General features: G+C 32.2%; 3 protein-coding genes across 6 annotated transcripts in view; 2 read left to right on the forward strand and 1 right to left on the reverse strand.

Annotated features, from left to right (window-relative positions):
• Nucleotides 1–6: 6 nt before the first annotated feature.
• The window catches only part of LOC108685330 (adenylosuccinate lyase), a 34,583-nt gene continuing 20,760 nt past the window's right edge, over nt 7–13,829 (reverse strand). Inside the window, exons 2-6 of one of the 2 annotated variants that reach the window (XM_018190064.1) lie at nt 3,407–3,610; nt 2,579–2,861; nt 1,765–1,916; nt 1,220–1,618; nt 7–642 (exon numbers count right to left, since the gene is read on the reverse strand). In XM_018190064.1, the coding sequence (XP_018045553.1) occupies nt 379–642; nt 1,220–1,618; nt 1,765–1,916; nt 2,579–2,861; nt 3,407–3,610 (1,302 nt within the window). In that variant the 3' untranslated portion in view covers nt 7–378. The remainder of the gene's footprint in view (nt 643–1,219; nt 1,619–1,764; nt 1,917–2,578; nt 2,862–3,406; nt 3,611–13,829) is intronic. The other variant, XM_018190066.1, reaches the window with a different exon arrangement.
• Nucleotides 3,826–7,654, forward strand: LOC108685333. The gene is made up of 4 exons (XM_018190071.1): nt 3,826–3,959; nt 5,628–5,834; nt 6,355–6,474; nt 7,463–7,654. The coding sequence occupies exons 1-4, from the start codon at nt 3,909–3,911 to the stop codon at nt 7,562–7,564; spliced, it is 480 nt and encodes a 159-aa protein (XP_018045560.1). The 5' UTR covers nt 3,826–3,908; the 3' UTR covers nt 7,565–7,654.
• The window catches only part of LOC108685332, an 8,439-nt gene continuing 7,166 nt past the window's right edge, over nt 12,557–13,829 (forward strand). The window contains exon 1 of one of the 3 annotated variants that reach the window (XM_018190069.1): nt 12,557–12,605. The gene's annotated coding sequence lies outside the window, so the exon portion shown is untranslated. Of the gene's footprint in view, nt 12,618–12,654; nt 13,162–13,829 lie in introns of those variants that run through there. The other 2 variants (XM_018190068.1, XM_018190067.1) reach the window with 2 other exon arrangements.

Here is a 13,829-nt window from a genome sequence, read left to right on the forward strand (position 1 = left end):
GTGTGTGAGAGATCATAATCGCTTGCTATCACAGTACAATTAGTACGGAGAGAAGACTTATATAATTAGCAGAAAGCGAGAAAAGAAAAGAAAGAAATTTAATAAAATAGAAGAAATACCGATTGACTAAACTAAATTTATTAGCCTTAGACTTATTAGCCAGACAATGTTAGAGAACGCGTACGTGCGCGCGCATTTGCGACGAACAGTACGAATTATTTTTCTGTAATAATGTAATTTTATTAAAGTTATCAATATAAGAAATGTTAACGCAATGAATAAAGTTATGCGCGTACTTCTTATCAATAAACTAAATAATAATCTAACATCGCACATAAACTTCTGTGGAAGAAACATGAAGAAATTTTTATAACATAATCAAATATTGAGTTCGACTTTTCCAGTTTCGAATCCCTTGTAATTTTTGAGCACAGGATACACTTCCTCTTCAAGAAATTCGACGACCTGCTCAGGCGCTCTACCAACGAAAGTTGACGGGTCCAGCAGAATGTCCAATTGAGATAAAATGGATGCAAAATACGGATCTTTTCTGATCCTATCAACCAGATCGTTATCTAAGCCGTGTTGCTTCACTTGCGCTCCAGCTTCTTGCGATAATACACGGATTTTCTCATGGCAAACCTAAAGCAAATACATAAAAGTAACATATAAGAATTAATCACCTAATGCATATAATATTTCATAAAATCAAATCTAATTAAATAAAAGAATTTCTATCAAAATTAAAAACAAGATTTCATATAGTTACACACTTTGATTGATTAAATTATAGACTGCTTTGGTAAAAAAAATTCTTATAATATCTCCTAATATTTCTAAGAATTCTTCATATTTAAAATTTATAAAGATTTCTGAAAAATATCTTAAAATTCTTCAGATTTTCAATTTTCTTCAGAAGTTATAGAATGAAAAATCTTAGAGGTATTAGAATATTTCAAAATTTATATATACACAAAGAATTCTAAAAGATATATCTTTTTCAATATTTCTAAAAAGTATTACAATGTTCATATAAAAAATCTGAGAAATTTTCTTAAAAAAATTGTAAAATTATACAGAAATTCCGAAATTTATGTAGAAATGCTGAAAAATTTTGTGAGATGTTATAAGAAAATTTTCGACAAAGTGATCTAGAAATTTTCACTAAAAATAATGTAAATTATTCAAAAAATATCTAAAGAGCAATTCAATTTCGCACTTGTCTATCGCCACCGGCCTTCACCATGGCCATGATTATATTCTCCGCGGACATGAAAGGCAACTCCTGTGCCACGTGTCTGGCGATGACCTTAGGATAAACGACTAATCCCTCCGTGATGTTCTCGAGTGTCATCAGGACCGAATCGGCTGACAAGTAAGCTTCCGCTAGAACGAGCCGACGATTCGCCGAATCGTCCAGCGTTCGTTCCATCCATTGAGTCGCCGCAGTATGGAGAGTATTGTTTACAAGAACCATCAGATGACGTGCCACACTGCAACATCTCTCGGAGCGCATGGGGTTTCGTTTGTAGGGCATCGCACTGGATCCTATTTGCGTGCTTTCGAAAGGTTCCTCGATTTCCTTCATGTTAGCGAGAAGACGGATGTCTGTGCAAATCTAGGGAAATTAAAAAGAAAAAGATGAATTCAAGACCGAGACTTTACAATAAAAGAAAAGATACATGTTCGAGATGGATCTCTTTAAAACTGCCATGTGATTGTAGCTGTCAATGCATAGATATAAATATATCAATTCAGGCTCACCTTGTGAACGGTCGCACCAAGTGAACTCAAAACGTTCAAACATTCGATATCGACTTTTCTGCTGTAAGTCTGTCCGGTGACGGTGTAATGTTTCTCGAAACCAGCCATTTTAGTCACGAGAGCATCCAATTGTTTCACCTTTTTAGCATCACCTGTCGATATAAATTTGAATAATTATGTAAAAATTTAAAAATATATGCATTATTTATATTGAATTGACAAATAAGTTCATTTGATTTTTAGGAAGGAGCAAAATAATTTTATATATTCTATTTCTTTAAAAAATTAGCAATTATGTTTAAAAAATTAGCAATTATTATTATACCATTCTATAAAACAAAGTTTCAGTTTTAAGAATCTGTTTTTTTTTTAAATTGCGATATGATTATTTTTTTAACGAATTTTGAGGAAAAACTTTCACGTTAGCTAGTTAAAAATTTTAGCAAACTTTTTGGACACGTGACAAGCCCACAAAATGAAAAGAAAATTTTCTATTTTTTCAGCTCATAGTTTTTTTATGTAAAAATTAATAAATTTATGGAAACTCAGAAAATGTAAGAACCTTTCGAAAATAGAAATTTTAAACTTTATATAAAACCCTTTTTTTATTTAAATTTCAAATTTAGTAATATAAATTCATTTTCTAAAGTCAAATTAAAATTAAATTCTACATATAATTATTTCTAAAAATTATTTCTCTTTAATTAAGGTTACCTAAAAAATCTCGACATTATATTTCGTGATTTTCTATTCTGCATATTTTTTCTTGGTGAAAATAAAAGACATTACAAATTAGAAGACTAAACAAACTAACCGTTAAAAAGTTGAAGGAAAGATGCTTGAGTGCCGGTAGTGCCTTTAACTCCGCGGAATTTTAGATCGTTTCTGGCGCGACGAATAGCTCTCTCATCCATTAATAAGTCCTGCAGCCATAGCGTCGCCCTTTTGCCAACCGTTGTCAGTTGCGCTGGTTGAAGATGAGTGAAGCCCAAAGTAGGCAAATTGCGGTTTTCATAAGCGAATTTCGCAAGACGCTGAATTACGCCGGCTAGCTTTGGAAGCAATATATCGAAGCCTTGGCGGAGTATCAGGAGGTCCTTCAAGAAGAAACAATATTCACAAATTAAATAATTTCGACCAATTAGTTAAGCTAATAAACGTACGAAGAGTTAACAGCATAACAATTATTGGACTGATCACCCTGGCGAAAATTTTCTTTACGCCAGTCGCAAAAATGCTTGCGCGCAAGCATACTTGACAAGTTTATTTGAACGTGTGTGGTTGGTCTTAGAAGTCTTATATAATAAAAATTTTTTATACGAATTAGAACACTTTTCAGAAACGTTGAAAAAGTTTACATCTTTAATCTAGAATGTTTTTAAAATTTGAAATATTGTAAGATTTTTCATTTGATAATTCCAAAAAAGATTGAATAAAACAAATCCGAAGAAAACTGAATTTGAAGAAACTTAAGATATTTTCGGTAACTTAAAATATAAAAAAACTTCTTAAAAACGTTATGAGATATTATGAGAATTTTTCATTAGAACAGTAACAGTAGTACTAAAAATATAATTATATCTTGTTATCAAGATAAATAAAATAAAATATTTTTATGATAGAATTAAGATGGAAGCTGTACCGTATTATCACCCACATAACAGCTAGTTGCACCAAGATGGATAATAGGTGCAGCCAGGGGACATTGTTCACCGAATACATGAACGTGCGCCATCACATCGTGTCTCGTCGCTTTTTCTTCTTTTGCGGCGGCATTGAAGTCAATGTCATCCACGTGAGCTTCCATTTCAATGATTTGTTCCGGTTTGATTCCTAGGCCGAGTTCCTAAAAAAATTATCAATAAACATTTCTGGATGATATTATCAAGAATTCATTATTTCAGTTGCGAAAATGAAGTATAATGTGATAATTTTACGATACGGCCAGTTTAAATTATCGTTCAGATAAGATCGCGCATGTGCGACTGTCTTCTACGGTTCTTATCCCCATTTCAACGTACTCTCTGTATCATCTGATTAGATAAAGAGGGCTTGGTTCTGCTTGGGAATCAAACCCTGGCGCAAGTTTCATTTTATTACGTACATTTTCACAGTAAAAGGCGAGTGCCGAGAAGTCTGCAAACATGGTGTCCTTGCAGACTATTGCGAGTATAGTGATCAAAGTGCTAAAGTTGGTGAGAAGATTGTATTTTAGATTTCATATAGTAATCGTGGAAAGTGAATATCTATAGAAAGAAAACGAGAGAGAGAGAGAGAGAGAGAGAGAGAGAGAGAGAGAGAGAGAATTCCACAAAATATCCTATTCCATGTAATGTATATATAACGATATCTTTCTATTAATTTGGAATTCTTGATTTGGTTTATAAATTCAATGTATATAATATAATTTTGAACGAGTCAAAGTCGAAAAATTTTTAGAGTAATTAATTTATAAATATTATAACAATCTAATGTCATCCATTTTTACATTCCATTTTGAACTATTCCTTAAAGGGATTTTGTCTCAATATCTTTTGTAGGCATTCTTTATAAACCATTAATTAAATGTTCACTAAAAAAAAAATTTATTAAATTGAGCAATCATTAAAAAATTCACTACCAATTTGACAAATTCTTTAATATGCAAATTATAAACAGCGATTAGTTCTTTCTTATGATGTATACAGACGCAGAGATAATAGTTTGAGATCAGAAAATCGTATTCAATAAGGCATCGAGAAGAGTGATAAAATGACGTAATAAAACTTCGACATAGTAAACTTTGATATATAAGAAAGTAATTTGAATGTAATATACGTAATCAGTAAATTGTTGTAATCAGTAAATTGTTTAATTAATGCGGCCAATGAATTCACTTATGGATGATTAACAAAAAAATGTAGATTGAACAATCATCATCATACATTCATTCAAGGGACGTATGAATCATTTGTACTGCCCTTATCGGTCTGCGATAACGTACGTTGTTTAGCAAGTGATACGCCGTTGTCACTTCTATAGTGCACGAAACTACAGTGACCCAGAAAAATCTCTTTATAATGAGAATAAGACTCTTATATCTTGATATTATTTGTTTTCGATGAATTCTTTCACATAATTTTTAATTTTTCAGTATTAATCTTTCGAACTCAAAATAAAATCTTTTGTTCCAGAAACATAAAATTATGGTTACTTAAAAAATAAGTTTTTATAATTCATTTACTTTTATCAAACTTAATTTCGTTAAACATATAAAGATATGTTGTTAAAAAATGTTTAAAATGTTTATATGATAGAAAAAAGAGATTTGATTTTAGACAATATTGCTTCATCATTATATAAATTCCTATGGCATTTACTCATAGATACCGAAGCAAATGTTAGCAGTATGCCTGTAGATTCGAACAGAACATTTTGCGGCAGATTGACATTAACTGCCTCTGTACTAAGTTCATATATTTAGCCAGCAAAATGTGTGCGTAATCTGACAGCAAATTGTAGAAATCGAGTTACAAGAAACTAGAAAACGAGCAAACTCTGTTATTTTGTAAGATCATTGAAAGATTTCTGGTAAAAGAAATAAAATAAGAATAAGAATATCAAAAATAAGAATATCTTATAATATTTTTAAGAATTTATCATCATATTTTTAATTCTGAAAATATATTCTCTCTCAAAATTTCTTCAAATTTTATAAATTTTTTTAGAAATTGTAGAATGAAAAATATTTAGATATTATCAAATACTTGGAATATTTCAGAATTCATATATACGTATATAAACAATTTTTTTTTTAATGTAAATTTTTTCAGAATTTCTGAAGAGTATCTGAAGTGTTTTTAAAATTTGTCGATTTGTCACAGGTTATCAACCTCATCATACTGATCCTCTATCGTACAGGATACGGTGGCGAGTTTCTAGGCGTCGGTGGAACTTGGAACTTGAACGAAGACAAGAATCCCGATGCCGAGATCGTCGCTTCCGGCGTATTCGTCGGATTCTTCATTTATACGAGTGTCGTCCTCATGAGCTACTGTTTTGGCAATTCCGATCACAAAAAGACTCTTGTTGTACGTATTTGTTCTTTTCATTTCACTTTTCATTTCATACGATGAACTTTAGTTAAAGTTAAAAAATAGTTCATGTTAAACATAATAAAAGCAAATACAAATATTTACATATTATTAATACATTTAAATAATTTAAATAATTTAAATATATAAATTAATACATTTAAATAATATTAAATATATGTTTCGATTCATGATTATAGGGTTCTCTTCAGTATTTAAAATTAAACCAAAAGTGAACTTTTTACATTTAGTTAACCGAATTAGGTCAATAATTATATATATGCAATCTAAACAATTGCGTTAAATTACATTTGGCAAAACGACATTCACTGGTTCGGATTTAAGATTTAAGATTTAAGTATCATTTTTTTAATATACAAAAAAATATTAAAAGCAAAACAATTAAATATCGAATACATGTTTTCTCTTCAACTAAAAAAGATAATATTCGTAAAGTTCAGACAATCTTAAAGACATTTTGGAACAATTTCATCAGAATATATCACCTTTTTTAAAGGAAATCATCATGAATTTCGTTGGAACTTTCATGTTTGTGGCTGTGGGTGGAACAGCTCTACACTATTGGCATGGCTATCAACCTGAGCAGAAATTTATATATGATGCGCCAGAGAGGCAGGTAAGTTGAATCCCTAACTTATAAGCAGAGTTCGGATCTCGATGTCGTTTTCTCTCACTCCGAGTGTCGTATATCATGAGAAGCAGTATCGTTCATGATACAAGTACATCAGAATGCAGATAGAACTTACAATCAGCTAATTTCAGTTGAATTTCGGTACATTATAATTATGTGATAGCTGTCAAATTAATTAATCATAAAATAATTTCAAATAATTTTCAATTAATAGTAACGCGCGCTATACACGGCAACGCGTGTATGAAAAACCATGGCGTAGAAGGGTACAAGGTGTATCATTCCTGTATCATTCCCGTGAATGCGCAGTCCCTTATAAATGGCAAATCAGGAATCGGTTAAAAAATAATATGGCCGCAAACATTTGACTGAGTCAAATGCTGCTTTCGCAGGAGTAATTTATATTCAACATTTTATTGATACTGTCTCCTCTTTACTGCTTCCATTATGTTCCAATGATACATATTGTTTCCTTTGAGACCTGCAGAAGTTACGTTGTAGCAGCGTAGACAGTATACTACTTCTCGCGGCGTGCGAAAAGTTTTTCACTTGGAATGAAAGAAAACAATATCGAAATCCGGACTTTGCTTACAAGATCACAAAAAAGTACATTAAAAAATTAAAAACTATAGATATAAACTTGCAAATAGTTACAACGAACGTGCATTTTCTTCCATTTAACAGCTATTTATTCATAGTTTTTCGAGGTATACCACCTAAAAGTAAGATCAATGTTATAATTTTACACTCAACAATATAAATGTAATAATACTTGGTTACATAACAATTACATTATTGAGTGCGAAATTATAACTGATATTATGTTATCTTTTAGTTGCTGTTGACTGAGTATTATTTAAACAAAAACTTACTAAAGTTTGTTTTATAGAACATATATTTGAGATCCCATCTCCTTCTTTAAAATCAGCGATAAATTGTGTCGTATTAAACTCAAAAAAATTAATAATTTCAGATCGGCTTGGCCGTGGGCTCTTTGTGCGTTTTAGAAGGTGCAGCATACTTGATTGATTTAATATTAAGCTTTCTTCATTACGCTAAGGAAGAGTTTCAATAGAACGAAAAACTAAATATTATTTTAAAATTTATCAAAAGTTTTCTGTTTCATTTCATCAACGCCAATTCATGTTACAACTAACAATATATACCAAAGAAAAGTTTCACATATTAAACTCTATTACAATTAGATTATGTTTGTTGTCTTCGGCAATACTTATATTATTAATCACGTTTTTGCATAAAAATTTCTCTCTTTATAGAAAATACAAAAAATCTTGTTCCTTTTTTGAAAACAATGTTTTCCTCATTATACGTTTTTATACATGTATACATATTTATTCATACATATATAATTCTCATTGAAAATACACGTAACACGTATACAAAATAAAATTTATAACAAAATTTATAATAAAATAACTTAAAATATATTTCGTGTATATTTAACTCTCCGTCTGCACCGCTTAAATAATAATATAAGTAAAATATAATATATTTTATATTTTTGTAATACAAAATATGAAATATTTGTAAATATTTTATAAATATTGTGTGCTGTCTGGAAAAAGTCTAAATAATATATATAATCTTTTAAAGGAATTTAATATCTATTGTAAGTATTAAATGTTGTTAGTGATTAATCATTTATTCTAAGTATTTAAAATATAAAACATTGTTGTTAGTGTTTTTAATATTTAAAGTAACTCAGATAGCCAAGCTCCTTATTATAAGAAAGAAAATATTTGCTTGACACATGTTTCTTTTCAATTGCCATAAAAATTGCCACAATATATTTGGAAGAGGGAACTATTGGCTGAGTGTTGCCATCAAGTTGTTGTTTCTAATCATCATTGATGACATTAAAAACCGGCAATTCAATAGGCAAAATCGATTGAAAACTGCTTTTCTCAATATTACGAACAATTTAAACAACTTGCTATTTGAGAAGTAATAAACTACTAACCAATACTTAATACTTAGTGTTTTTCCTGTAAGGAGTTATTACATTAAGATTAACTATATTGTTATCAAAAAACAATTTTATATTAAAGAATTTATATACCACGAACTCAGATTCGTATTGTCAGTTCTTCTCTTAATATTTTTCTTGTTTAAAAGAAAATGAATATTTTAGATATTTTTGCACATTGCGACACTTATGGAAATTTATTTCTCCTTGACATGTCTAGTACTTTTTTCCGCTATCGGTCTAACGACCGATAATGCATATCGGACGATCATTATGTAATCTCTTTTGTTTAACGAGGCTCAATCATGGAAACTAAAGAAATACGGAAACATAGAAAGAGTGACTAAAAAAATGACTCACGCCCTTTTTTGAAATAAACGATTCCGTAATGTTCCACCGGATGATTTCATCATGGGCCCTTTAAGATCCCGTCGTGCACACCAATTAATCTACTTGACCTGGCAATCGTCGCGGATGACTGACACGATTATACATCCACCCACAAGTCGGGCATATAATCACGTTAATTATGGAAGTCATGCTTAATTTGACTAAATCATAAACTTAGCATATAGTAGGATAAATAATTCTTTAAATAAGTATAAACGACTTAATGAGAAAGAAAAAAATGCTTAAAATCAACTATTACCCAAAATTTGAAATTTTTTTCGTGTTTGAGTCTCTGAAATTATGTTCTAAATATAATTTAAAAAATGATAATCCATTTTTTATTAATATTTTGAACAAAAGTTTGCAATTATACTTGTCGAATAAAAAAATATGCTGAATTACGTAAACAACAAACAAAAAAATCCAACAGTTTATAATAGAAACGTACACAAATAATGTAATCAAATATTGTGTTTTTTTTAAACCAATTTTCTAAATTTATTTTTGTGAGAGGTACTATGTGCCACTTTTATAAATAATTTTAAGTAATAAATATTTCGTAAAGAATCGATTGTACAACACTTTGATGAATGTAATTGTCAAGTTTTAAATTTAAATGTTGATTATTAACCAATTATTGTAAAAAGTATAAATGGAATTCATAATACCCTACATTTTCTCCTTAAAACAAAATAAAATATGATCAAAGTTTGGGCTTCCTAAAGTTTAAATCTTAAGCCGTAAAAAATTGATCAATCATAGTCGACTATTCGACTGTGATTGGTCAACTTTTACGGCTTAAAGCTTCGGTAATGGCTTATTGTAGAAAGTCCATAAGACATAAGCATGTCTATAGATTTCTTTCTTCTTTTCGTGTTTGTATTTTACACCATTGCAATTCGTATATCTAAAAAGAACAAGTTAATATGATAAAAAAAGACATCGTACTGTCGGCAGATAAATTATTATCTAAGCATGAATATAATCGTCGAAATTAAAGTAACTGCAATCACGTCCTCTTCGTAAATGTTTCACTGAGGACGAGTTGACATAGATATACCTATGTAGTAATCACGCAATATATAAAAAATAAGAAATTGCGGTATGTACAACGTCTGGATCGATTCCACGACGATTTCTGGATTTGATTAAAGCGAGTAACCTACAAAAATTACAAGTTGAACACTTGTGTCTCTTCATAATAATTTTTTTCTTTTACAGACGACAAAAAATTGATAGTCGGAAGAAAAAACAATTTGTAAAAATGTGCAAGATAATTTAAATTCCGAACGCAAATGATGTTTCCGAACACAGCCTGAGGGAATACAACTTCATGCACGAAACCAGATCCACTTCCCCTCTTCCTGTCTAGGGATGCGCACAATTTTTCACGCAAAGCAAAGTTTAGATTACTCGCCTATTTAGAAGGTCATGAGCACTTGAGCAGTAAAGCCTCTAAGCAAGGTGGGGAGGTGAGGTGAGCCTCGCTTTGCGCAAAAAGTCGTGCGCTTCTAAGTGGGCAGGAGAGAGGTGAAGTAGACCTCGCTTCGCGTGGAAAGTCGTGCGCTCCTAAGTGGGCAGGGAAGAGGTGGGCCTCGCTTCGTGTGGAAAGTCGTGTGTACTTAGGCAAGAGAAGGATTTGGAATGGATTTCGTTTCGCATGAAGTTATGAAGTCACAAAATTTCTGCTTTAAGGGAATCCTAAAAATGATTTATAATCATATTGTAAATAGTGTTTACACATAGGCGATTTATGTCGTGATACATCACTACATCAGTAGCTCACGCACATATATACATGTAAATTTTTGTATAACAATAAGATTAATTAGACAACATATGTCAAGGTCAAGGTTATTGAAGGAAGAGCTTCTCTGACATAAACCCAAAATTGAGTGTCAGTAAATCTGTGAGTGTCTGAAAATTTGTAGTACACGTAACTATAAATTTTCAGCGCTGACACAATAAATTTGGAACCCAGCCTAAATTATTATTTATTTACTTTAACTTAAAAATTGTTTAATTATTTATTGGTAAAATATATGAAGTAGAAGATCCCGCTCTGATGTTGATCTCGACACGTATTATTAAGATCATAATCCTCCGAATAAGTTTTACTTGTTCTCCGACAAGTTTTACTTGTCATTCGTTCGATCGATCGTTGTCCGTTAAAAAGTTATTAACAAAATAATTGATAAAAATACTGATTAAGGAGGTCTGATTCGATATATATTTTACCTTTGTTTATTATTATATTACTATGCTAAATATTAATTCAAATTAATTGTAAAGCTCGATGTTAGTAAATAATCGCGTATTCAAAATCACAACAACAATATTTCTTAATCTAACTGTGCATTTCAATCGTATTTCATACAATCGAAATTCTACTTATTGCGCTCCCAGTTAAGAGTTTATTAATTATAATCCAACAGAATGTCTGGTAATTCGGATTGTTTACTAATCTATAACGAGTTAAAAATAACCGTTCCGCCACAATTACGTAAGACGATAATAAGCGCGCATTCGCGTGTAATACGATAGCGAACCTTTTCGATACGCACGCCAGGCAGGCAACCCGCGGAATTACGACGTGTGTCCTTGTACCGCTGCAACGTCAAAATAACGTCATGAAATAGGATCGAATGCGTTTCCAGCGAAGCAAATCATTCTCGCGGAAATTCATTGTGAATTTTATAACTCCATGAATTTGCGTCGCATACAGTAGCTTTTCGATACTAGCGTATGATCAGTTGTGTGGAGTAAAAAATATTCAGCAAACTAAACTATTAAAAATTGCAAATATTAACATGAAGAACTCTTAACCGGGGTTTAACTTATTCCTCATCTCTTTCCAAGTCCAAAAGAATTAACCGTGAGTTGTACATCAACTAGACTTAGAAATGTCTCTGATGGAAAAATTTCACTGAAATTATTCTACATTTTGGAACACTTTTCGGCAAAATTTATATTTGTTTTAAAAACATGCCTACTTCAAATTAAAACAATTTTTTATCCAAATTCTAAAGTTTCTAACGAGTTTCTATATTACTTTCTAATACAATATAGAAAAATCTGTAACTTTTTCATAATTTCTTCATCATTTTGTTAAAAAATACATGTAGTGCATCTATAAATTGGCTTGCTACAGGAAACTGGAACGAAGATGCTTCAATGCGTGTCTGATGTATGATCATTTATGATGTATGATCGCCATTACGCATGTTTAATCGGTGACGTAATAGGGCGTGCACGAGAAGAAAATACTTGGCGCGCGCGTCCGTGACACATTAGCAGTACAGAGCAAATATTTAGAATGTTTCGAAAGACAAAAGCGCGGCCGGAAATCTGGCGGTGGCCATACGCTACCATGCGTGAAAGAACCCGACCTCGTTGCATTTTTTTCGCTAAATAAAACATCTTAGAGAAGTGTGACATTCTTTTTTAAATTTATCTTAATTGTCATCTTATAAAGCTTATTGTTAGCATTAATATAACATTAAATTGAAAAAGGAGAAAGGACTTAACGCGATGGCAACGCATCAAATTTTTGAAAGTTGTTAATGACAATCTTCGACTGAAGGCGAGCGAAAGCTAAGTGGTTAACAGTGCCTAATATCGAATGGTATCGAAGCGTCATCATCGCGTCGCGTCGCGTCGTGTCGATTCCATCGGACGGCAGTATCAGCACCGCAGTCACCGCACAGAACTACACGCCCAAGGCGCGTGCGACCTGCTCGTAAGCGTACTCGTATGTAAGCGTACGTGGGACTCGTAAAGCGTACTCCGCCTGCGCGGAGGACTCGTAAAGTGTCGCGTGTACGCGTGTACGTTCTCTCTGAGTCTCTGCGCGTTTCAGGTTTTCCGTTTTAGTTCGAGTTGCACTGCTGCACGACGTGGTCGCAACCAGTCACAACTCGTAGCGCATTGTAACGCACGCGTCGCGACGCGCAACAACATATACGCGCGTTAAACTCGCTTTCAGCAATCGGCCGCGTTTGAGTCCTTTGAGAAGTGAAGAGTGCATCTCTCTCTCTCTCTCTCTCTCTCTCTCTCTCTCTCTCTCTCTCTTTCTCTCTCTCGAGACTTAATTGCAAATTGAGAAGAATTCTGTTTGAAAAGAAGAAGAGAAGAGAACGCAACTCTCTCGCGCAATCATTGACTTCACTTTACGAACTTTGTTGTGTTCTTCGAGAGCAGACACTCGGAGTCGCGGCAGTGTTCGAAGTGAAATCGAGTTTCCCTGGCGAAGCGATAGGAGTGACGGTACACGTGGTGGACGGAGCGCGTGTCAGGTGAATCAATGGACGGAGTTTATTCAGCGTATACCTTGAGGCCTATTTAGATACAACGAGTTTCAGCCGCGACGGAGTTCACAACTCGCGTGATGCAACTCCGTACTATTCATTCCCGTACAAAACAGCCGAGTAGAATCGATTTTCCCAAGTTACAGAACGCGTCGAAGGGCATAAATGTGCCGTATTAATAAAAATGCTGCATTTTTTTCTTTTATAACAAAAGTCATATGATTAATTTAAAAGAGATTCTTTCTTAATCTGGATTTAAATGAATCGAGATTAAAGAAGAGTTCTATTCCATATTTTTCATTTATTTACATTCAAGCTTAAAGCTATTAACTAGAAATATATAAATTAACTGTAAATAATTATAATTAAGCCTTATTCTCCATTATGCGGTCACTGGTGTCCGAGCAAAATTTCGCGCGTCGCATATACTTGTAAAGTGCCAAAATTACATAGTTTTACTAATTGTTATTGTCATTTCACTTTTTAATCGTATATTAGAAGATTGAAATAAAATTGCGGTTCAAAATCATCTCATTATACATTGTAATCCTTTAACAGAATCATAAAACGCAAATGCGCCTCTATGATGGCGGATGAGGAATAAAAAAATGACGCGGAAATATTAACTATGCTATAAATTTACATATATATATATA

Source organism: Atta colombica, unplaced genomic scaffold (genome assembly GCF_001594045.1).
Source record: "Atta colombica isolate Treedump-2 unplaced genomic scaffold, Acol1.0 scaffold150, whole genome shotgun sequence".
Taxonomy (NCBI): domain Eukaryota; kingdom Metazoa; phylum Arthropoda; class Insecta; order Hymenoptera; family Formicidae; genus Atta; species Atta colombica.

What these genes read in the sequence shown, in the direction of transcription:
- LOC108685333 (XM_018190071.1), top strand. Translation starts at nt 3,909, where the DNA reads ATGGTGTCCTTGCAGACTATTGCGAGTATAGTGATCAAAGTGCTAAAG. An exon ending in TGATCAAAGTGCTAAAGTTG is followed by an intron (nt 3,960 to 5,627) that starts GTGAGAAGATTG and finishes GATTTGTCACAG; the next exon opens with GTTATCAACCTCATCATACT. An exon ending in ATCACAAAAAGACTCTTGTT is followed by an intron (nt 5,835 to 6,354) that starts GTACGTATTTGT and finishes CCTTTTTTAAAG; the next exon opens with GAAATCATCATGAATTTCGT.